The 25,337-nt window shown below is 38.2% G+C and overlaps 2 protein-coding genes across 4 annotated transcripts in view; one reads left to right on the forward strand and one right to left on the reverse strand.

Annotated features, from left to right (window-relative positions):
- The window catches only part of NSMAF (neutral sphingomyelinase activation associated factor), a 57,630-nt gene extending 50,233 nt beyond the window's left edge, over nucleotides 1-7,397 (forward strand). For both annotated transcript variants that reach the window (XM_004768787.3, XM_004768788.3), the window contains exons 24-31: nucleotides 803-870; nucleotides 1,663-1,730; nucleotides 2,156-2,279; nucleotides 3,569-3,652; nucleotides 4,800-4,950; nucleotides 5,349-5,451; nucleotides 5,593-5,702; nucleotides 6,704-7,397. In XM_004768787.3, coding sequence (XP_004768844.1) covers nucleotides 803-870; nucleotides 1,663-1,730; nucleotides 2,156-2,279; nucleotides 3,569-3,652; nucleotides 4,800-4,950; nucleotides 5,349-5,451; nucleotides 5,593-5,702; nucleotides 6,704-6,798 — 803 coding nt within the window. In that variant the 3' untranslated portion in view covers nucleotides 6,799-7,397. The remainder of the gene's footprint in view (nucleotides 1-802; nucleotides 871-1,662; nucleotides 1,731-2,155; nucleotides 2,280-3,568; nucleotides 3,653-4,799; nucleotides 4,951-5,348; nucleotides 5,452-5,592; nucleotides 5,703-6,703) is intronic.
- A 646-nt stretch (nucleotides 7,398-8,043) lies between these two features.
- The window catches only part of LOC101674007 (syndecan binding protein), a 37,853-nt gene continuing 20,559 nt past the window's right edge, over nucleotides 8,044-25,337 (reverse strand). Inside the window, exons 3-9 of one of the 2 annotated variants that reach the window (XM_045075765.1) lie at nucleotides 21,153-21,231; nucleotides 19,926-20,035; nucleotides 14,285-14,443; nucleotides 12,334-12,509; nucleotides 11,191-11,362; nucleotides 10,305-10,396; nucleotides 8,044-9,205 (exon numbers count right to left, since the gene is read on the reverse strand). In XM_045075765.1, coding sequence (XP_044931700.1) covers nucleotides 9,151-9,205; nucleotides 10,305-10,396; nucleotides 11,191-11,362; nucleotides 12,334-12,509; nucleotides 14,285-14,443; nucleotides 19,926-20,035; nucleotides 21,153-21,231 — 843 coding nt within the window. In that variant the 3' untranslated portion in view covers nucleotides 8,044-9,150. Of the gene's footprint in view, nucleotides 9,206-10,304; nucleotides 10,397-11,190; nucleotides 11,363-12,333; nucleotides 12,510-14,284; nucleotides 14,447-19,925; nucleotides 20,036-21,152; nucleotides 21,232-25,337 lie in introns of both variants that reach the window. The other variant, XM_045075764.1, reaches the window with a different exon arrangement.

Genomic DNA, 25,337 nt, shown 5'->3' on the forward strand with positions numbered 1-25,337 from the left:
TTACTATACCGAAGAAATTATTTCAAGCTCATTTTGACCTTTTCTTTGTCATGTTTTGAGTTTACAAATTAGGAAATGTGTTTCTTGCTTCAAATATGGGATGTTCAGAGTTCATTGTCATTTTTGCAAGTCTTGGTTCCCAAGAGATTGCCTTTGTACACTTTTTCAGGCTTCTGTTAGGCAAGGACATTTTAATCCCTGCTTGATTATTCTTTAGGAAGTCAGTGGTTGCTTCATAAATGCTAACTCAGTTCAGGGGTAGCATACCATAACTGGGCAATTGGTTAAAAAAAGAAAAAAATTTTTTTTAATATATATATCCGTGATTTTTGTTGTCTTTAAAATTGCTATTTTACTCCCCTTTAACTTTTTTAAGATTTTCTTTATTTATTTGCGAGAGAGAGCACGAGCTGGGGGAGGAAGAGGGGGAGACAGAGAAGCAGGCTCCCCACTGTGCAGGGAGCCCAAAGTGGGACTCAATCCCAGGACCCTGAGATCATGACCTGAGCCAAAGGTAGATGCTTAATTGACTGAGCCACCCAGGCGCTCCTTCTCTTTCACTTTGAGCTTCTGTCAGTGACTAGGCCTGTTCCGGGTTTGGTCATGCTGAAATGTGAGCAGTGTGCTGGGCCTGGACTGGGTATGCGTTGGTTTCCTTGTCATGAGGTGACAGGTCACCAGATGGGGCCCCAGATCCTCTGGCCTCACCCCCTGCCCCGCTCCTGCTGTCTCCACTGTTGTTTATCTTCTGTAAGGGTCAGGAAATCTTTCTCATATGTCTGCCTTCTCATCATTAAACCAGATTCCACCCTGAAGATGTTCTCCAAGGAATCCAAAATGCTACAAAGAAGTATATCGTTTTCAAATATGGTGAGTTCAATTTTAAACCAGTGATATGATGGACATTCATGTAGCACTTTGTTTTATACACATGTGATGGCATTTCGTTTCTCCCCAAGCAGTTGGGTTTTTCCTGTGTGATGTCTATAAGGTACCTCAGTGACATTACTTCTAAATTCAATTTAAAAATTTTTCAGGGTGCTTCTTTTTCAGAATACAGTGAGTTTGCTTGTAGCCTAGAAAACTAGAAGTGCCAACCAGTAGAATTCCCCTTAATAATTCTTTTCCTTTTCTGGAACTGTCAAACTAAACATGTCTGTGTTTTTTAAATAATGTATGCATTTCTGAGTGAATAGGACCCTGAATTCTAGAAAACCAATTCTTCTGAAAAAACACATTTTATTGTTAATGTAAAACATCCAAATGGTTTTGAAAGTCCCTAAAGAATTTTGGAAGTTCTCCCTACCTGTGGAAGCCTGTAATCCGGAGAGGCTCCTTGAGAATAACATGCAGCCTACCCTCCCCTCACGATTTACCCGCGTGAGGAATTCGTCCAGCCCAGGGTTCTGGGGGCCCTCCAGAGCCCCTGAACGCCCACAGGCTAGATCCACGTACCCTGGACACACTTACTTGTTTACACTTGGGAAGGAACCTAGCATCTAGAATTAGCCAGTTGCAAAAAAAACACTTCCCAAATAACGAGGAAAACCAGAATAAACAGTATTTAAGCATTAATTTTGAGGGGAGCTTACAGATAGTTTTAACATGTTAGGGATTTACTAATTATTGTATATAATTAATGTCAAACCATTTGTATTTCAGGCTTTATCATCTTGTTTACTTTTGCCAGGAGATGCCACTGTCATTAGTTCTTCGTGGGATAATAATGTGTATGTATCTGAGTATGCTCCTGGTGTCATTCCACACATGGAATAGCTGTCTTTGTGGACAGAAGGCAGGAAAGGATAAGTCTTCCATTGGTGGGACACTGCATTTGTTTAGAAAAGGAGCAGATATTAGATACGGCTAGTACTGGTGGCTTTGACTGTGATTGTATGAATCTAGTAATTTCTCCCACTGGACTCTGTTTTTCTGTTTTAACCTGAGGTGAAAACACAAATGAGCCAGACCTGGACATTTCTAGTTTCAAAGTCAGATATTGAGTATTTTGGTGTAATAACATTAGAATAGTATTTTGTAATTCTAGTGAGTCTTAGTGTAGAATTAAACGACGTAATACTCCTTGAATATGTGTTTAAGAGTCTCCAAATTAAGCTGGAAAGCTTTTTAACACTCTCCTTTTCTTTTCTGTTAGCTATTTTTACTCTATAGCATTTGCAAGACGCCAGGACACGTTAATGGGACATGACGATGCCGTTAGTAAGATCTGTTGGCATGACAACCGACTGTATTCAGCATCGTGGGACTCTACCGTAAAGGTCTGTATAGATTTTATAACTTAAAATGTTTGGATACTGCAAGTGTTATAAACCGTTATACACCTGTTGTTAGTGTGCTTCCTCACTTCACTCCTTTTCACAGAGCGTCAGTGATTTGTAAAGATACTGAATGTTATCGCCTCTGTTTTCCCAACATGTGTACTTCTCAATAGGAAGTTTTCCTGATTACTGTGCTGTGGGTTGGAATGATGCAGAATTCACAAAACAGAGTTATAGAGAAATAAAGGTGACTTGTGAACAACACAGGTTTGAACTGCACAGTCTGCTTGGACATGGAGTTTTGCTGATAAATACATACAATACTGTGAATTTATGATTTTCTTAACTTTTTTTTCTCTAACTTACTTTACTATAAGACTACAGTATACAGTACATGTAACACAAAATACATTGGTCAAATGTTTATGTTATTGTAAGACTCCCAGTCACCAGTGACATTTGGGGGGAGTCAAAGTTACATGTACATTTTCAACTGCATGGAGTAGGGGTAGGAGCTCTTCCCCCCCCACCCATATTGTTCAAGGGCCAACTGTATACAGTAACAGCCGCTCTTATCTCACAGTCGGAACTAGCAATTAATCTGTCAATCAGAAAATGTCAAGTTTAAGTGAGGACTCCTGAAAAGGGAATGCATTTTATTTCAAGTCAAAACATATAAATGCACATTCATTCATTATTCTGTTGATATGGGGCCATCCTTGCCCTCTTCTTTGGGACCTTACACAACTGTCTTGCAAAGACCACACCAGTACTCATCATCCTCAGCTTCCAATTTGCATTTATATAAAATGAAATAAAAAACCTAAAACTGTTAGAATTTCTTCAAGAGTTTTTTAGGATTTCCCCCATTCCTATCAATTTTCTTGCCTACACCAAATTTTATTAAGTTTTTTAAAATTTTTTAATTTTTTTTTTTATTTTAGTAAGTTTTTTGGTGACTTGCCTTTTTGGGTCTTCTCAAACCCTCAGTAGACACTACAACACTTTTACACTCATGTTTCCTCAGTTTGCACAAAAACCACAGAATACAACAGCAAGTACAGAGGGCAGAAACAGACACACAGGTGCAGTGGACACTCAGTGAGTGCTGTAATGGGAATAAAAACACAAGCACTGCAGGAAAGGAACTGGAAGCATTTCACAGCCTTATTTTGTTGACAAGTACGTTAACTGGCAATTGGTTGGTCAAGAGTGCTTTTCTTGAATGTGTTAGACATGCTTTCGTTCTAAATGTTTGCATATACCTTCTGCAATATATTCCACCTTAGGTGTGGTCTGGTGTTCCTGCAGAAATGACATGCACCAGGAGACAGCAGTTTGACATGCTGGCCGAGCTGGAGCACGACGTCAGCGTGAGTACCAGCCACAGCACTTCTCAAAAGCTGGGCCTGAGTCCCGGGGAGGGTGGGTGGCGGCAGTTGGTTTTACCCATGTTTTGTTTTTGTTTTTTCATTTTCATTTTCATTTTATTTTGCTTACTGGAGGAGAGCATGGGCTCTCCGTTCTTTTGACTTGACTCTTTGGGTTCCCAAGTCTGCTTTTTTTTTCCCCTCCAATTTGCCATTTCCCTGAGAATTAACTACCGTCCCATCCGATTTCCAAAATGCTAATTTCTGAGCATGACACTGAATATTTGGATACCCTCAAACTATCTGGGGTATAGATTTTCGTGTTTTCTGACACAGACAGTAGACAGGGCCTTCTGTCCAGCATGATGGCCTCTGACAGTCTTGGAGGGCACACACAGGGACACATGAGCCAGGAGACCACACTCGTGCCGGCTGCACTGGGTCGGGACCCCTGCTGCATCTCCCGCTCGAGCTGACAGTACTGCCTTTTCTCTGAGGTACAAATTGATGCCTGACTTGCATGGTCGGCAGATGAGCTGAGGTTGAGAGATATTTATGTAGTCTGTAGCTCCAGGTGGACATGCAAATACAACCGTGAGATCCCCTGCTTTTCCCAAATCCCTCACATAAGCATGGGTCTGCTGTGCTTCAGACTGCCTGGCATCATGGTACAGTTTATAACTCATGGAGGCATCATCCCGAAACTTGTCAATTTTAGACTATGTTAAAACAGCAAATGGGGCGCCTGGGTGGCTGTGTCAGTGAAGCATCTGACTCCTGATTCAGGTCCTGGCTCAGGTCATGATCTCCTAGTTTGTGGGCTCAAGCCCCGTGCCCAGCTCCACAGTCAGTGGGGAGTTTACCTGAAAATTCTCTCCCTCTGCCACTCCCCCCATGCACTCTTGCACATGCTCTAAAAATTAAAAAATATTAAAATCCAGCATTGCAGTTACCCTACCAATATTTCCTTTTATTCACTAGCATATGAAGAATTTCGTTTTTAAATAATGTTGAAACACATCTGCAGTAGTCACATCAGTACACCGTACAGTGGAGTTGAACATTTATTGTGTCCCCATAGCGGAGTCAGCCTAGGAAAACCACTAATGACTGTGATTCTAAATGGAATACTTTGTGTTTTCTTCCTTAGGTAGATACAATTAGTCTAAATGCTGCAAGCACATTGTTGGTTTCAGGCACCAAAGAAGGCACAGTGAATATTTGGGACCTCACTACAGCCACCATATTGCATCAGATCCCGTGCCATTCAGGGACTGTATGTGATACTGCTTTTAGCCCAGGTAGTATGATCCTTTTTACTACGGATGGTAACTGGGGGAGTCAGAATGATTACTTTAAAATAGAGAAGAATGTAAAAAGGAAAGCAGTCTGCCAATAAAAGTGTCACCTGTATCTGATGCTGTTTCAGGCACAGTAACATCTACTCATGCCATTTGCACCCACAGAAAACCTGTAGTGGACATTGTTCTTATTTCATCAGCTCCCCAGACAAATTAAATTTATGCAAATGAACTCACACCAAAGGGTCATCAGCCCAGTGTCTTAGGAGCATTTCAAGAAGAGAGTAGTCATTGGTTAAGTACAAGTAGCTCAAGGAGTCCAAAAGTGAACGTTATGTCAGAGATAAAATGTCAGAATCTTCAACATACTTCTGAAGCCGTTTTACCTCGTGTTACAGACAGTCGCCATGTCCTCAGCACAGGAAAAGATGGCTGTCTAAACGTCATAGATGTGCAGACAGGAATGCTCATCTCTTCTCTGACTTCGGACGAGACCCAGAGGTACATTTCCTGAGTTACTAGTAGGGGAAGACATGTACAAACAAGTTCATGATCCTGTCATGTGGGCTTGCTTTGGCAGGGTAATAGAGCCCCTCCTTCATGAGGACTGATCAGATAATCATTTCTAAATCATGCTTGCAGATGCTTTATCTGGGATGGAAATTCTGTTTTATCTGGAAGTCAGTCTGGTGAACTGCTTGTTTGGGACCTGCTCGGAGGAAAAATCAGTGAGAGAATACAGGGCCATGCGGGTAAGGGCTTATACAGCGGCCTTCACCCTTCTTCCTAAAACGCTAAACTCAAACTGCTTTTCCCATCAGGAAGCATACTCTTCCCAGGCAGAAAACACACAATTTCCCTCCACACTGTCAGTGTTCCCCTCCAGCACCTTGGTTGGCCAGGTGGAGTCCTTTGGGACTGAGATTTCTGTTGACAAGATGTTAGATTCCAAAAAGGAAGTTTTTATATTAACTTCCACGTGGAGAATTAAAAACCACAGTAAAAGCTGGAATCGTTGTTTTAAAAATACAGGCACGGAGTTTTAATGAAACCCCAAACAACACAAAAATTACAATGAGAACGATTTTCCCTCCACTACTAACCCCACCCCAACCCCGCTGTTCTCCCTGAACGATGTGTGTCCTGGAGTTGTGCCCTCTTATTGAGAGGGTAAGTTATAGGCATATGAACTATTCTGCCCGTTTGGTTTTTTTCCCACGTAGTATCTTGTAGAGATTCACTGCATTTGCTTACATTTGCATGGTTGCCTCCTGATCATTTGGAAGATTTTATGGTTTTTAATTCTAATAACTACAGTTATATGTATCTATTTACTTTTCACTGTGACCAGTAACTGCCCCCCCTCCCCTGTTCAGTCCCTTGCCTCTGTCACTAAGTTATGTGGTTATTTCCTAACATTATAAAGTCATCTGTTTAGGTCATCCTCAACTTACTGGCTTTAAGCAACATTTATTTGACTCCTTCCTGCAGAAATGGAATTAGCCAACTTCCACCAGCTTCTGCCTTCTCCTTTCATCCGTGTCCTAACCACTGCAGTAGGAGTCTGTTTGCATCCGTTATTTTAGCTTTATGTTTAAGTGGTTTTATTGCTCACAAGCTCCCTATACCAAGCAGTTATTTTTAATTTACGTACCAATTACAGGATGAGAGAAGACAACATAGTACTTGAGAGAACATTTTGGGGGGCCCCTGGGTCAACTTACCACCTAACCACAAGGTCTCTTTCTCTTAGGTGCTGTGACATGTATATGGATGAATGAACAGTGTAGCAGTATCATCACGGGAGGGGAAGACAGACAAATTATGTTCTGGAAATTGCAGTATTAAGTGCCTTTTCCTCTCTTGAATGTTAAGTTGAACTCTATTTAATGTATTTTTAAACCAGACTTTTAAATGAACTGGTGAATGTGCAATGATAGTAATTAGAAGTTTTACCACATGAGACATTTGTGGTTTTAAACTTCCTAAATCATGGCGACTTCACTGAAAGCCATTAGTTGCCATCCTCTTAGGCAGACAAAGATATGACAGTGTTAGGAAAACATTACGTTTGAAAGGTGGATGGTCATCCTAGTATGCTGATGGTCAGAAGGCAGGTTTGGGTGGCAAAGAGAAGTAGCTAAGAGATACTAAACTAAGATGGGAAAACTTTCAGGAAACTGAGCAATTTTGAATTTTCCAAGAAAACGTTCAGTATTCTCTACTACTTCTGAGTCACTCTATTTTGTCTTCCTAATCTAAGAATTGCTGCCCACTGGGTTTTTGGGTATGTTTTCTTGGAGTGGTTACTTTGTATAACCTACTGTCCTCAGATTCTAAGAACCTGGGGAATGATTAGCAATTAAGTTTACTGTGTATAGGAACAGTTTATTTCATTATAGCTATTAAATGCTCATCTTTTCTACATTAAAGATATTTTTCTGTAATGAAAGCAGTTTTCATTTTCTTATTTAAATGATTACCAAGACTAGTAGTACCTTTTAAGAACTTCAAGTATGGTTCCTTCTAGAAAACCATAAAATGTCATGAATGTCATTCATTCTTACATTTTTGGAACCATCCTGACTCACATCTAGGAAATTAGGTAGGTAAACCGGGAAACCCTGTTTGGTGTGCTTTTCCAAATTTCAACAAGGTAAGCTGTAAAGCCACACTACTGACCTCCTTTTATATTATGACAATGCTTTTAAAGGCTGTAGGAGTTTTATTTTGTAGGCTGTATGATATGGGGGGAAAATGACCCAGAGTAATAGTTTTCAAAGTCAGTTTTAAGTGTCATTGGACATGACTTGGTCTCAGGTATTGCAAAGAGCACCCATGGCCTCTGTTGAGTTCCTGATGCTCAGCCGTAAGTGTGCAGGCTGGCCAACCGCGGTTCCCAGGTGGAAGCACTCTTCTTGACACACCTGCTCTCTCGGCACAGACAGCTTTTCTCAGGGCCTCTGGATGCTCACTGCTGCAGGAGACGATTCCCACAGGCCCAAGTTGTGAACTTCATGCACCCATTCTCTAAGTCATGCAAAAGTTTGGTGAAGGGCACTGATGCTTTCAAATGATGCAACAGACTAAAAGTCCACTTTATTTATACATATTTAATTAAGAAGAAATAGGCATAAACCATAAAGAAAAAAAATCAGGATAAAGTGTCACTTCCATTTTGTAGGGAGGGGTCAGGAAATGGAACAGATTACCTGGGAAACATCCTAAGACCACCCCAAAGTAGTGAGGTCACAGAATATTAAAGACAAAATTAAGTATTATTCCACTTAATCTACAAATGAATAAAGGGAGTCAAAACTTTATCCTATTTGGTATAAGAATTTTTACATTTAATATATAGTGAATCATTTCTCAGAAAGTAATACCGGTAAGTTTTAGAAGAAAGAAATTTCCATTACACAACTGACTAGAAAATCTCAAATGCAACTAAGCAGCTATGCTATAGCTCAGTATGTACCATTACATTGTTCTGGGCTAGTGTACATTTCAGTTTAACACAGAACTGCATTTTGGGTTTTAGAAAGGCAGCAATAGTTATATTTTGGCTTTTATTCTAGATGCTTAACACAGTTAAGGCGACAGTTGAAGCGTATTAAGTAAAGGTAGTTCTAATTAAATGATGATCAACACAATCTCTAGCAACCTACATACACTGTATAATGCTTACATGGAATGAAACCAGTGTACTTAATTGGTATTTTACACGCACACACACTCACACAGAACTAAAAAAACATCAAAAGCAGTCATTCTACATGTACTATGGTTACACATTAAAAATGCAATTATACCATAGAACTAAAGTAATATGAACAGCACTACTTGATATGTAAGATAAAGGTGACTGGTTCTAACACAGAGCTAAGCCTGTATCAGTCATTCTAATCATAATGGCTTGTAAAAGCATTGGGTTTCCAGTAGAGAAACTACTCTATGAAAATCAGTTAAAATCTGTCCAAAGTTTCACATCAGTAAAACCAGGATAAGGCTACAATGATCTTGAAGTGTGAACAAGATATCCAATCAGAACAGTAAGATTCCCAGCCATAATGTAAGATAGAAAGGTCTTCATGCAGCATATGCTCTCTGGCTCCTAGAAAGCTTCATGTGCATAATATAAAGTTAAGTTGCCCAAGAAGTAAACTGGAGTTCAGTGAAGTTTCCATTGCGCCATGACTTTTAAACCTCAGGAATGGTATGATCCATCAGGCTTTTCATAATGCTTGGTGCCATCCTATGAGAGAGTAACTTTATTAAACAGTGTGGTTTGGGTTTCTTTTTTCAAAAAGGCTATGCTAATCCAAAAAAATGCCCATTCAAATTCAGCACTTGCTAGCATCAAGTGGGACTGTGGGGAAAGGGAAGGGTTTTTGTTTTTGTTTTACATGAGTTCAGACCTAGGAGTGTCAGGGGAAATCTAGTCTCAGGGGAAATCCATCTGTTTGCAAATATAGCCAGGGTGAAACACTATCTGCACCTTCGCTAGAAAAGTTAGATAAGATACAAGTAAGTCCTCATATATTAAAGCTGATGACTAAAAACAAGGAAAATGACAACAATGTTATGAACTGGGAGGGACATGGTAAGGGGGAACCTGTCACTGTTTTAAGAGAACTTGAGAGCAAGCAGTCTTGACTGTAACACTTCCCTTTTCTTTCTACCCAGAAACTGAAAAATTTTATTAAGATCTTGTGTTTTTAATCTTTGAAATCTTATTTCCACAGGCAAGATAGATTCTGAAAGAAGGAGCTAAGTTGGCTTGGCAAAAACAGCTATGATAGAAGCCAGGATTTTAAAAGTTCTAGGGAAGGTAACACCACTTGATGCCTCTCTTCTGTTCCCCACTCAGAGGTGTACAAACCTCTTGTCCTGAGGCCCATCCTAGCACCCACACCCCTGCATGCCTCTACCTACCTCCGCAGATGCTCTCAGAACAAAAGCATTACTCCTAACATCCCACAGACAAGAATTCTCCAACATGAACCACCAGAACAGATTTCTACTGAGCAGAGAAGCTGTAGGCAGAGTGCAACTGCAGTCCATTTTACTGAAAGCTAAAAGGAAAGCCTGCCCACTTTTACTCATATACCTCTTTCCAACTAGAAAATTTCAACATTTCAGAAGTGTATGGTGTATTTTATTCAGTACTTGCAAAGTTGTGAGAGATCGTCCTCACCTACCAATTCCTCTGATTTAAATAAGTAACTTCAGATTTCTAGGTAAATACCATGTCATCCCTTAAGTAAAAGAACCAAAGATTTGAGACTTAATATAAGCAATGTACCTTTAACTCGGAAAACCGTAAGAATCTAATTGAAGTACTGTATACTTACCGTTTAATAATATGTTCAAAGATAAAAGCAGGCATGATTGTAATAGTAACTACAGTCTCAGATGTTGACAGTATGTCTGCAATTTGAGAATCCTGTTGGAAACATGTAATAAAAATTATTAAGGCTTTATTTCAAAATATGAAAGTATGTTATTCTTGGTAAATATGTATGTCTTCTAACATCTCGCTAAGATCTCTAAAGTCTGACCCTTGCATCTCAAATGCAACTAAGCAGCTATGCTATAGCTCAGTATGTACCATTACAGTGTTCTGGGCTAGTTTCCAGTTTCTTTTACCAAGTTTAATTCTATAGAATCACAATTTTATAGATGGAAACAAAATTGCTATGTAAACTGAGTAAATATTTTAGCTTAAAGAATCATCTTTTCATTACTATGATGAAATAATTTTTCTAACAATACTACCCCTCAGTTAAATGGTGCAGTGTTAACCAAGTTTATGACATGAACACATCTTAATGAAAACCTTTATACCTTAAAATAGGAATCTATAGAGGAAAAAAACAAGGTACGAATACAAACAGAAAGTACTACTCATTTTCTACCATTCCTGGGTTGAAAAAGCTGAGCAATCATTCATTCAGAATGTCACCAAAATCTTCAATGCCTACATCTCTACAAAATTCTAGTTCAAGGGACTTCTAAGTTCATAGAGTCAAGCCCTTTGCTATAGGAATGTTAATTCCAAACAGCCTTAAGTAATTCCTTTGGCCTGAGAGCACAGCCAGAGCCCCAGGTTCCCATCACCCATCTCCCCACTGAGTTTCTATTTTGGGGGTCAAGATGAAAATACCATTGAAACAAACAAATGGAAAAGACAGTTGCTAAAATAAAACTTCAGCACAAGACACGAGTTCTATTCCTTACCTTCAGCCCAATGACATTCTGCCCATTGACTTCACAGATGTTATGTTCTGTGAGAAGACCATTTCTGGCTGCAGAACTATCTTTCACTATGGATGTTATCTTTCCATTTTTAAAGATAAAGCCAACATGTCCAGTACTATCCTTATGCATGGTAACTGTCCGTTCAAAGGGCCTGTAAACATAATGGATTAAATTAAAAATGTCCTTCTTCCTATTGGTCCAAGTTACTCTTTTAAAGTTTCCTTAGATATAAGGTAAATTCGGTACTCATCTACAAAATGTTTACTAAAAATACCTACCATGTGTGAGAAACTGGAAACAAGGTTATATAAAACCTAAGTTTAACTAAGAAGAATAAAAATCCAAAAGCTAACTGTAACTTAACACTTATTACGGTGCAAGAAAATAAAGGCCCTTACTTCATGCACCTAAATGTTTAGGTTATAAACTAACTGCTAAATAAAATATTCTATCTTCCCACTTTGACAAGTAGAGAGACTATAGTCATCCAAAAAAGCCAGATTTGGTTTTTAGAACTCCTACACCACTTGGGAGTTGTGCAGGAACCCTGGCACTGTCTGTGTCCATCCTATGCCGGATGTTTAAGCAGCAAACTGGGAAGCAAGGCCAGAGATACCATCCTGCTAACTTTTCTAAGATTCGTTTTTTATGATCTAGAGAGACAGAAAGTAACGTCTTAGAGGATGAATTTTGTAAGCTCTGAAATAAGATCTATACAAAACCAGAATGCAAAAAAAACACCACACACACACACACACACACACACACAAAAACCCACAAAAACTATGGGGTGCCTGGGTGGCTCAGTGGCTTAAAGCCTCTGCCTTCGGCTCAGATCATGATCCTGGGGTCCTGGGACCAAGCCCCACATCAGGCTCTCTGCTCTGTAGGGAGCCTGCTTCCTCTTCCTCTCTCCCTCTCTCCCTGCCTCTCTGCCTACTTGTGATCTTTAAAAAGAAAAGTATGTAAGAAGAATCTGCAACACACAAATTGACAGATTATAAGGCTGATCAGTAAGGTGATAATCTTCTGCATCAAAGTATTATATCCACAGAATTTTAAAAGCCCAAGAAAATGGAAAACGAGTCTTGAATCTCCATTTGAACTGTCTCGTCAACTTACCTGTCACGAACAGTCATAGTAATCTTCTCTCCAAAAGCCTGTTTGAGTACCTTGTGTGCTTTATCAGAGCTCCAGCCTGCACAGTTTTCCCCATTGATCTGGAGTACTTGGTCCCCAAATCTCAGACCAACCAATGAGGCTGGAGAATTTGCCTGGACCAGCTGAACAAATATGCCCTAGAGAATAATAAAATAACTTTGGTCACTTACCACTGTTATGATATTGTTTAAAAATGCTGGAAAGTTAGGAATCTACTCTAGTAAAGAGAGAGAGAAACTACATGAATATATGTTGTTACTCTCAAAAAGGAAACTGAAAATTTTATCAAGACAGTGACCCCAAGAATTAAGGCAAATATATAATATCTCACTAGTAATTCCAACCTCAAATCATGACCCACCACCCACCTGACCAACCTTAATCATCCCCTTTGTCTTGGAATAAAAAGTCTAAGGAAAATAAAGTAGGGTTGCCATAATAAATATAAGCTTCTATAAGTCTGGTAGAATACAAAAGAGGTACTACCACATGGTTTTTGTTTAGAGGGAAAGTGAGTCTAACGGTTAGAAATTTCATGATTTCTTTTAGTTTAAAAAATGATAATTTAGTGTAAGGTCATAAATCTCCTTACAACTGAAGGACTCCTTAACCCATTTGCTAAATTAGATAAATAAGACTAGAGTTTATTTAACAGCCTAAAAAGGTGGGTACATTCAATACCACTTGTACTTAGAAGGAATCCACTATGAAATATAGAAAACTCAAGTTCAGTCGACGAAGAACTAAATCCACGTGGATATTTATCCTTCTATAAACTCCCAATCTCAGATGTTGAAGAAAATGTAAAAGTATAAAGAGTAAAGTTGGTAAAATATGAAAGCATCTACAAAGGTGGACCCTTTCTATCCTCCTAGGTTGGGTCAGACATGTCCTATGTCTTACAGTTTACTTCAGGGAAGTACTGAAAACCAGAGGCACCATGTAAAATGGTCAGAGCAATTGAGTCTTGGCCAAATGGAGAAATCCACTGCAGGGGTAACTGCATTGGAGCTAGGGGCCTATGAAGAGTGTCTTGTCTTTTAAGACAAAGGATGGAGCAAAGGAGAAATCCTGGCAGATGGGCAGCATATATTACTCACTGAAAAGGGAGGGAGAGCGGTAAAGTCAGGACCACTGATGCCCTCAGCTCTCTGGGTAGGCAATCTGGGTTGGGGCTTCCTGCTAAGATCAGCCTCAGCCATTTACCAGTATGGGATACTCACTGTCATTTTCTGTGTGAAAAAGCTGGATACACTGAGCTAACAAGACTTAAGATTAATAAGGAATCCAAGAGGTAATACCTAAAACCACAAATCGGAATAAAGACTCAGCACATCCCGAACAATCCTAAATGCCTCCTAGGAGAATAACCCTATTTAATTTCTTCAGTATGGTGAGGTGAAGAGGGAGAGTAATTACAAAGGTAAAGGAAAAGCTGCCCTAATTAGAAAATCACTTTTACTCCAAAAAATGACCCATTAAATCAAAATGAAGGATGGAAATAATAAACCTGCAAACCCACTTCACAAGTTAAATGATCATTATTTAATTTAAAAATACACACCATTAATGGACACCAATTCTCACTGGTCAGTCTCTTAACATCATATACGATGCCCTATTTGAATACCATAATTTTACTTGTAGAAACTACGTTATAATACATGAAGCCCAGTGAACTTTATTCCAGAAGACTCAAAAAAAAAATTCATTAAAGGTAATGAAGTACCAACCTGCCTCTTCACAATAAGGCATCTCCAAGTAGAAAATTTTAAGTTAGCAGATTTAAAATGATCTTGATTATAAATTCAGTATTGTAATTCATGAACATTCTCACTGTAAATTATTCTAACAGTGATCACTTAATATCCAAGCTATTTGGACAAACTGAAATAGAATGAAAAACACTTACATTATCTATTGATTTAAGCCTGAGCCCAATTTTTCCATCTTGATCCTTACACAAAATGACTTCACGAATCCCTTGCTTAATTTCTGCTCTACGAATTCCAACATCATTACCAGTTACAGGAGCCACCATATAGTTCATACTAGAAGGTCTTGCCACCAACTGCTAATAAAAACACACACAATGTGTCAATACTTAGAAACATTTTAATTAACTCAAATATACTCAGTTGTGGTTTCCCAAAAAGTAATCTGCATACTGTTACCCTCAGATAAAGTCTGATTTACCCAAAAAGGACCTAGTTTTTATTCATTCTTTTTTTTTTTTTAAAGATTTTATTTATTCATTTGAGAGAGAGAGAGAGCGCATAAGCAGGGAGGGAAGAGAGGCAGAAGCAGGGGGAAAGCAGCAGGTGCTCAACCATCTAAGCCACCCAGACGCCCCTTATTTACTAATTCTTAAGGAAATTTATCACCTCCAATAGATTCAATGACTTACCTTCTGAATTCACTAGTATTTGCTTCCTGTATACTTTGGCTTATCTCCACTCAAATGTATTATCCTTGAGCTTAAAGGCCTTATCAAACTTCGGAAACTCACACAACATTTTCCAGAGGGTCTGATCTTTATTAGCCATCTACTGACTTTCAGCATTTCTTTAAAAGGAGGAACCTTCTTACCTCACAGTGCCACTGTGAGAATTAAAACTGCATGTTTACATGAGTGCTGACACACATAAGACAGGATAACACATTTCTCGTTCTCTGTAATGAACATGTATGGATTAACCAATTATATGCACAAACCAGACTGACCAAGAACAGCTATACGAGGGAAGCATGGCAGGTACCATGCTGCCAATTTTCTCGTTTTCTTAATCAAAACTGCTTTTTTAAGTGAACCTCTTTTCTCAACCAAAAAGATAGTGAGGGAAGAGCTAATCAAAGACTTCTTCACTGGAATCTGTCAAAAAAACCTCTGACCTACCTAAGAACTGTGATGCTCAAAGCAGCAATAATAGGGGAAAGAGGAACTTCAACTACATAATCACTAGAGGCGGCAAATTTTTGTTCAGAATTCATTATGATAGCATATTCTAAAGCTGATAGTCTAACAGGAATAATGTACACACACAATTACACTAGAAATCAGAACGCAATGCCAGGAAGTATTACTTGTGAGATTACAAAGTTCAAAATAGAAATGACTACAGCTATAAGAAACAGAGGAAAAACAGGTAATGGGATAGAAACAGAAAAACTTTATTTAGCAAATGAATTATTTAGTTTAGGTGGAATACAGAACAAAGTGTTGAGGGGGCTTTGGAGTGGGTTTTACTTTTGGAAAATATTTTTTCCAGCAGTATTTTTAAGTACCTGACTTTCTAGGTGTTCTTCCTTATGACCAGCACCACATTACCACTGTCCCCTTTCCCCATGCAACTATTTCTGGCAAAGGCTACTAAAATAACCTAGATCATCTTCCTGATTCTCCACAGAGCAAGCACAGAAATCTATTACAAAAAAAAAAAAGAAAGAAAGAAAGAAAGAAATGAAGAAATCATTATGATCAGACCACTCTATCCCAATTCCTTACACCATGGTTTACAAGGCCAGAGAGCACCTGGTCCCCACTACCACTCCAATGCCATCTACTGCCATGTCCTGCCTTGTTTCCTCTGCTAGTCACACACATCTAGTCTCAAGTCCACTAAGTTCATTTCTGCCTGAAAGCCTTCAGGTTCTGTCTATACTGTACAGAATGTTTTCCCACCGGACATTCACATGCCTTATTCCCTCGTTTCACTCAGTTCTCTATTCATATGTCAACCCCTCAGGGAGAACATATATGCTCCCTATGTCAAAATATAGCCCTAGCATTTTATTCACTTACTCTTCTTCCACTTGGTTCATGTCATAAGCACTGGTTTATTATTTGTCTACAATATGACTTTCACTAGTGTGTGTCCTGGGGAAGGGGGCACTGCTGTGGTTCACTACAGTATCTACCACACCTGGCACAGTGCCGGGAATGTGTCGGTTCTTAAGCTACTGATTGTCATCTCTACTCATTCACGGTGCCGCGGGAGACAACACACTGAAAGGGGTTTTACCTTAAAGGATAAAAATATATGCTTTGAATGAGCAATGAAATACATGATGCAGTTTCTTCCAAGGCCCAAATAAAAGGTATCAACCAAGGTGTGGCAATGGGAATGGTTCCTCTCACTGTTATATGTAAACACACACAAAACTTTTGCATCCTGTCCCGACAGGTGTGTGAAGGTCTTATTTAAGAGGGAGGAAGGACTCCACTGGGGAACACGCTTCCCCTGAATTAGAAGATCATCAACTGAATGTTTTAGATTTTATATGCCACTGAATAGGCAAGAGGAGATTACTGAAAAGGCTAGTGTGATTAATTCTAGTTACCAAGAAGAAACTGGGTCGCTACTAGATAATGGATTCTAGACTATATTTGGAATCCTGGAGGTTCTCTGAGGTGCCCTTTAGGTCTTCCATGTTCAACAGTAAAATTAATTAAAAACAGTAACAGACTTCTGCTTATAGTCGTAATAGAGCCAGGCTTACCCTCCTGCTATAAAGAACTAAAAATTTGGAAAAATAGAAGGCAAAAATTTTTGAACATTGGGTATTGGGCAAGGTAGGGCAGTAATCCCTGACAGAAAAGAAACGTGAGGTGAGCCCTTTTCATCACCTGGCCTTCTACCCAGACCACTATCTGGACTAGAACACAGAAGTACAAATCTCAAGCAAAGCATTGTGCTCTTCTAAGCTGAGGAGACAAAAATCAGAAAGGCTGAAGCAGCATGTAAAACAGCAAGAATTTTCAGGGATGAGTCCCATAAAAAAGAGAGCTAAGCTATACAGAGAAAAAGCTCCAGAAATCTATGTACAGGTCTCCTGGAACCCTCTGCTAAATACTAATCTCTGTATCTGTGAGGTAAAGCTCCAGAGGCCAGGCAAAGTACATGCAGGAAGCTATAAGCTGAACCTTCCTGCAGATCACACAGGGTTGGGAGATATCCAAGGTTCTATGAGCAAAAGCGGTGTGCTCACTGAACACCCAGGGCCTTCAGCAGAGAACCCAAGGGGACACCCATCTTGAGTAATGGGGGTACGATAACCCTACAATAAAGGCAGCTTCAGACCTACCCTAACGACGTGTAAAATCAAGCCTCGGAAGGACCAAACTGATGTACATGTAACTTAACTCCTTGCCAGAACAAGTGCTGACACTCTTTAAAGACATAATCCAGCACCTAAAAATGTAAGATTCAGTGTCCCATTCTGATTTAAAAAGAATTGGTGGCATGTGAACAAACAGGAAAATGTAATCTACAATAAAGAGAAAAATCTGTTATTCAGAAATAACAGATCAGAAAATTAGCAAACTGGGATTTTAAAACAGTTACTATAAATTTGTGCAGTATGCTCAAGGACTTAAAGCCAGATGAAACATCTAGAGAAGAAAAATACAGTAGGTGAAATGAAAAATTCACTACATGGGGGCGCCTGGGTGGCTCAGAGGATTAAGCCTCTGCCTTCGGCTCAGGTCATGATCTCAGGGTCCTAGGATCGAGCCCCGCATCGGGCTCTCTGCTCAGCAGGGAGCCTGCTTCCTCCTCTCTCTCTCTCTGCCTGCCTCTCTGCCTACTTGTGATCTCTCTCTGTCAAATAAATAAATAAAATCTTTAAAAAAAAAAAAAAAAAAAAAAAAAAAAGAAAAATTCACTACATGGAAACAGTTAAGAGAATCAGTAACAAAAACTAGAGAAAAAGCAAGATGCTTAAGAAGGAGATAATGACACTTCAAAATGGTTTAGGTCACCCCACGAGGTATTAAGAAAAGACCAGCTCAAGGTGGTCTTGAGGGCAAATGGGATAAAGAATGTATAATAACACTGGGAGGGTATGTACTATGGTGAGTGCTGTGAAGTATGTAAACCTGGCCATTCACAGACCTGTACCCCTGGGGATAAAAAAACATTATATGTTTAGGAAAAAAAAATGTATAATAGACAAAGGGAATCATAATACTAACTACAGCCTCATGAACAGTTATCAAAATAAGAATCCCAGTAGCCATAACTTCCTTCTTTGATTGTACCTGTAAATTTTCTGTAAATAACATTTTTTTGTTCCTCCATACCTCCTTTGCTGTAAATACATGAATTTTTCATAGCAGTGAACTTTATACTTTGTCTTTACATCAAAAATATTCAGCTGGGAATGTGAATACTAAGGGGTAATTAATATTGCACAGTAACTGATACCACAGGCCACTGCCCAGAGACGGCTATGGTAACTGGCACTGCCACATCTTGGCATAAGGGTAGGACTACTCCATTATAGCAGAGGTAATTGGCTTAGTTTTGTATACCCCTGGGTTAAAAATTACTTCTGTATTTCTAAAATATAAGCAAACAAAAGAAACAAAAACAAGAATACGCAACAGAAACCATGTGTGACCAGCAAAGCTTAAAATGGTTATCATAGGGTCCCCCTTAACAGAAAGTGGGCAGAAACCTAAATTTTACCAAGAATTGCTCTGCCTGGGCCTCACCCTTAACCCTGATGGAAGCAGTTGATTCCATTCTCCAGCTTTTACTACCACACTTCCAGAACCAGCCTTGCTTGCAACCTCTCAGAGGTACCAGTACTGACAGCAGTGTCTACTCCTCTAAGGTGTGATGAAGCCCAGCTCCAAAGGGCCCTTCCCCCAAGCTTTTAGGTTCTAAAAACTCTAAATTCTTCCCTATGTCACTCCAGTCCTAGAAGAAGAAGCAACTTTCTGCAATTACATCTGTCTTCCATGCCTGCGTTTTTTAATTCTTCAACCTTTTTGCCTAATTTCTTAAAATTATTTCTGTTGACATACCTACTGTCTACCAAATGGGCCCTGACTAATAAAAGCAAGTTTTCAATAACATTTGGTAAGTAATACTAGGTACTGTATTAAGCACTGGGGTTATGGCAATGAGATAGCTATTGACCCTGACCTTCATGTTTTCATTATATTTATAATAAGTACTATAAAATGTCATGGCCTTCCAACAAGGAGGCTGTTAAGGGATACATCATATTTTAAAGCCTAGAATTTGGGGGTCTTTTATAGGAAGCTTTAGACTTTGGAATGTTAAAAGATTATGAGCAAAAAAAAAGATATGACAGACCTATACTTCAGAAAGATTAACTTAGCAGTAGCTTAGTACTGTTTGCCATTATGAAGTTACTAGAGAAAATTTAAGAGATGACTGTGATAATCTAGGTTGTAAGTACAGAAATCCAGAAGAGGGTTACAGTAGGACTGGAATGGATAAAGTGAATACAAGAAACATGGGGAGGACAGAATCACTAGGTCTTAGTAACTGACTAAATGCAGAAGACTAAGGAGAATGGAATAGTCATAATAAATCTTTAATTCCTAATAAATTAGAAGAGTGGCAAAAGGTTTAAAGAATGTAAATCATTAAGAAGTGATATCCAGAAGGCAGTCTAAAATTAGAAAGAGAGAGCAATGCTAAAGTTATAAATCTGTGAGTTGGTCATGAAGAGGAGAGCTTTTGTCTATGTCTAAAATATGATTTTATACAATTCAAAATTAAGTACAGTATACGTACCCCCTGAACTGGTGCTCCAGGGACCACGGCCATATTTGCACGGATTTCTTCTTCATTTAAACTCAGGCCCATGTACTGGGAGAGCTCCGGATACAATTTAGGATAGAGATCTAATATGAATGAATTAAAAATTAGAATATTTAAAATGAACACTGTTGTTATTATGGGCTTCTACTTGTGTTAAAAAATTACATGTATTTTATAAAAGCTAGAATGAATCTAAATAAGCAATTTGGAAAATCGTCTCCTTATCTCTGTAATGGTAATTAGAAACATGAAATACAGAAAGTTTAAATAGTCAAGATGGAAATAATTCTTCCAAATAAATTATCTTGCCTTTCTTTTTTCCTAAAATAAACCTATTTTGATTAAGAATTTCATAAGCATGCCACTGATTCTCTACCTCAGATCAGACTAAAATGTTTATTGTCAAGTCAGCAACTTTACAACTCATTTAATAAATGCTGCTATGAAATGATTCCTCTGAACTACAATAAAAAAAAATTGAAGGCTTGTAAAAGTGTATTTATATTTAGTATCTTACCATTTTAAGAAAAGTTAACCACACTCCAATGAAATCTTAGAAACAGTATATTTAAATATTAACGGTACTTAACTTAGTAGCGCAATTATGTAGTATTTCCAAATGTTCTTTTTTACATGATTTGTCACTTAAAATGAATTTTCTAAAAGAATGTTACCAATAGTTATATCTGGCTATAAAACCCTATTTGATACTTTTTTTATCTTAAGTCATATTATTTAAGGGCTCTGTCCTAATTCCCTATAAACTTAGAAGGAAAAGGAACCAGAAGTATATGGAGACCTAATAAAGATTCCCGAATTTGGGAAGCTCCCCCAAAGGAGGTGGTTGGAAATGTTAAAACCCACCCTCACCCCCAATGATGGAGGACAGTTCAGAAGTTCAAGAGTAGTAGCATGGGGCACAGTTCACATACACGGTTTCTTCATAAATCAATCAGTCATAAGTTGGTATTTAACTGAATTTACTTAATTCTGATTAAGTTATAAAACCTATCTTCATATTCATAGTTCACTTTCTTGATTAAAGGGTTTTTTTAAAGTAAACATTTTTTTCTATTTATTACTAGAACTTTTAACCACATTATTTTATGCTGCAGGTTAAAAAAACCTTGGATTCCCTATTTCAGTAAAAGAAGACTTAAATATTTTCAGTTCAAGAATGAACCCAAAGTATAAACCTACTTCCATCTTGAGAGATGGGAGCAGAAGCTTCAGACAAAATTGCTGGGTTGCCAGGGTTTGCAGAAAAGGCAGTCTGAGCCTGAAAAAGAAAAGAAGAAAATTCTAACAATGCTATATATATACTTACTTAAAAGTCTTATATGATTTGTAAGTTAAGTTTAGTACTTATTTTTTTTAAAAGATTTTATTTATTTATCTGATAGCCAGAGATCACAAGTGGACAGAGAGGCAAACAGGGAGAGAGAGGGGGAAGCAGGCTCCCCACTGAGCAGAGAGCCCAATGTAGGGCTACAGCCTAGCACCCTGAGATCATGACCCGAGCTGAAGGCAGAGGCCCAATTCACTGAGCCACCCAGGTGCCCCAAGTTTATTACTTCTAAAAAGAAACTTAACCACTGAAGTCTTATTCAGTAACACTTGATTCTGAGGCATCAGGGTGGCTCAGTCAGTTGAGCAAATGACTCCTGATTTCAGCTGAGGTCCTATCTCAGGGTCTGAGATCCAGTCCTGTATCTGTTCCTGCTCAGGGCAGAGTCTGCCTGAAGTTTTCTTTCTCCCTCTCTCTCTGCTCCTTCCCCCCAACTGCTTGAACTTGCTCTTTCTCTAAAATAAATAAGTAAAAAAAATTTTTTTTAATTTAAACAATAGTTTAATTTTAAACACTTCAACATGTTTTTCAAAGAAAATCTGCAAATCTAAAGTACATTTCATATTCTAAATATTTTAACACTATGGACATAAAATTTGACTAAGTCCCATATAGCCAGTATTTCATAGTGTGTTACAAATTAATAAATCAGTATTTTCAAAATGCATTGTGAAATATGACTGCACATTTTACATTTTTCATTTTTTATTAACTAGTCTAATAATATTTTATTTGCATAAGAAAAAAAGCTCTACTATATTCATACAAGTCACATAAAACACATAAAAAACACCTAAAATTTAAGTACCTGCTAAGCTGCTAATATTTTGCCACTGTAGCATATCCTACTGAAATAATACTCATCTTCATTTTAGCAACTAAAAGAAGGGAATATACTATACTAAGTAAAAGAAATTACTAAGTAGGAAAAATACCTTATCACTGACATAAAAGAATGATAAAAATAATGTAATTTGTAACTTTTGAACAAATTTTTCAAAATCATCTTGTAATGTATATTTATCAAAATGCTACTCATGAGGCGCCTGGGTAGCTCAGTGGGTAAAGCCTCTGCCTTCGGCCCAGGTCGTGGTCTCAGGGTCCTGGGATCGAGCCCCTCATAGGGCTCTCAGCTCAGCAAGGAGCCTGCTTTTCCCTCTCTCTGTCTGCCTCTCTACTTGGTGTGATCTCTCTCTATCAAATAAATAAATAAAATCTTTAAAAAAAATAAAAATGCTACTCATGTTCAAGTATGCCAGGAACTCCCCTCAGGCTGCCTTCATAGCCTATGTCATAGTAAGTATTCCAGGACAAAATCCTTTTTCCTATACGGATATGTCTGACTTTCTAAAATAGCCATTATCATTTAGAGACAAGATTGGTTGTATGGCCAATCTCTATTATCACTTTTTACTTAATTGGAAATATGTGGATCACATAATGAAGTTTATACTTACACCTTAGCCTAGCCCTGAAATTAATGACAAAAGTAGTCCCAAAGATGCTTGGAGTGATGTATGCTTAATTTAAGTAAGCAGGCCTATAAATGCATTGGATTCTACTTCCCTCATTGGATTTTAAATGTTCTGATATGCTTGGTATTACATCATACTGAAGTATTTATTGTTTTACAATTTGTCACACTCTAAATTGAAATAAAATGCAATGAAAATCTCTGTAATTTTTTAAATAATAGTTTACAAACTCAAAGTACACTGAATTTTCAAAGTTCTTTCACCAAATATCAGCTAAAAGGAGCTAGGAGGCAGTAGATTACTTCTTGGATAATCTCTAAGGAAAAAAAAAATTTTTTTTTCACTCCAAGGAAATAAATATAAAGCCATGAAAAGGAATGGAGGAAACTTCTATGTATATTATTAAGTGAAAGAAACCAATCTGAAAAGCCTGAATATAGTATGATTCCAAATGTATGACATTTTGGGAAAGGCAAACTAGAGAGAGAGTAGAAAGATCAGTTGGTTGCCAGAGATGAGTAAAGTGGGAGGGAAAAATAGACAAGAAATTTTAGGGCACTATTATATAATAGACTTCTATATGATACTACATTCTATACAGTACTACAATGGTGTCTATATGTCATTACACATTTGTCAAAACAACACCAAGTATATAACACCAAGAGTGAACCCTAATGTCAACTATCGACTTTGAGTGGTAATAACATGTTAATGTATGTTAATCCGAAGTAACAAATGCACCACTCAGGTGAGACTACTAAGAGTGGAGGAGGATGTACTGTGTGTATATGTTGGGGGAGGGGTAATTAGGATGCAAAGTCTGTGCCTTCCATTCAATTTTGCTATGAACCTAAAACTGCTTTAAAAAATAGAATGTAGGGCGCCTGGTGGCTCAGTCATTAAGCATCTGCCTTGGGCTCAAGTCATGATCCTAGAGTCCTGCGAACGAGCCCCATCAGGCTCCCTGCTCAGCGGGAAGCCTGCTTCTTCCCCTCCCACTCCCCTTGCTTGTGTTCCCTCCCTTGCTGTCAAATAAATAAATAAAATCTTAAAAAATAAAAAAAAAATAAAAAAAACAGAACGTAGTGAGGCACCTGGATAACGCAGTGGGTTAAGTAAGTGCCTGATTTGCTTTCATCTCAGGTTGTACATGACCTCAGGGTTATGAAATCAAGCCCCGAGTCCTGCTCTGCACTCAGTGTATATAGTCTGCTTAAGATTCTCTCTTCTTCTATTTCTGCCTCTCCCCTGCTCACTCTCCTCTCTAGAATAAAAAAATAATAAAATGTATTAATTTTTTAAATTGTTCCTTTTTACATTTGTTATTATTTTCTATTCTTTCACTCATTGCTTTTATTCTTGTACAACAATACTGAAGTAAGAATACTATATATAGAAAGCTCTCTAAGAGTCATATTTATTATGCAATCTGTAGTAAAAGTAAAACAGAAAGATGGTACATCAAGGAATTAAAGACTTTATGTCATTAAATGTAGCATATTATTTCAGACCTACGTGGAATCTCAAAGTACTTAAAAAAAAAAGTAATGAGGTCCCCAAGAAGCACACAGTTACTGCCAGAGCATGTGTGTGGAGCCACGCTCACGGTCTTAGGAAACTAGTAAAGACTGAGTCTCTGTTACATCACTGTTTCTTTTTAAGATTTTATTATTTATTTGACAGAGAGAGAGAGAGAGCGTGAGCACACAAGCAGGGGGAGTGGCAGACAAAGGAAGAGGAAGAAGCAGGCTCCTCAGGGAGCCAGGAGCCCAATGCAGGGCTCAATCTCAGGAATCATAACCTGAGCTGAAGGCAGATGCTTAACCGACTCAGCCAACCAGGTGCCACTACATCACTGTTTCTTAAAAGTTTATTTTATACAGGTGTAACTACCACAGATTTCTGTTAAGGATTCATAATGGATAGAGATTCAGGGATTTTATGATGCTAAAAGCAACAGCCTAATGCCTTTGTAAAATAGTTTACAAAATATGAGAACTGCCAGTTCACTGCTACAACTTTGCTGTGGTGTAACTGGGGCTCAATCCCAGGACCCTGAGATCACAACCTGAGCTGAAGGCAGATGCTTAATAGTTCAATTCTATAAAAACTAACAAAAAAGAATGAAAACAGATTAGTCATTCATTCACATGTCTGCAAATCCTTATTATTTATTGCTCTGAGGTCATAATGATGGCTTGTTATTCATGAAGGCAACATATTGTAGTTAAAAGCTTTTTAAAAACAAAGTATGTGTGTTCAGATGAACACCCCATGAGAAAAATACTGACAAAATACTGAAGAAAGAATAGAGCATTTAAGGTAACTGAACAAACCTCTTAACACTGAAGCATCAAAGCCTTTACGAGAGGAACAGATTTCAGAGATTTTACAAACCACATTTTAATATCCTCAGTGGATTTATGAGGTAGAATATGTGTTCACCATGATCTCCCCCCATATTTACCCAATCACTGCTATATGTAACAATTCCACTATTATTGCTGGGGGTTTTCACCCTAGAAAAGCCAACATTTTGCCTAAAAGACACGTTTATAC

The sequence above is a fragment of the Mustela putorius genome, unplaced genomic scaffold (genome assembly GCF_011764305.1).
Source record: "Mustela putorius furo isolate JIRA1106 unplaced genomic scaffold, ASM1176430v1.1 tig00000151_pilon_pilon_pilon, whole genome shotgun sequence".
Lineage (NCBI taxonomy): Eukaryota > Metazoa > Chordata > Mammalia > Carnivora > Mustelidae > Mustela > Mustela putorius.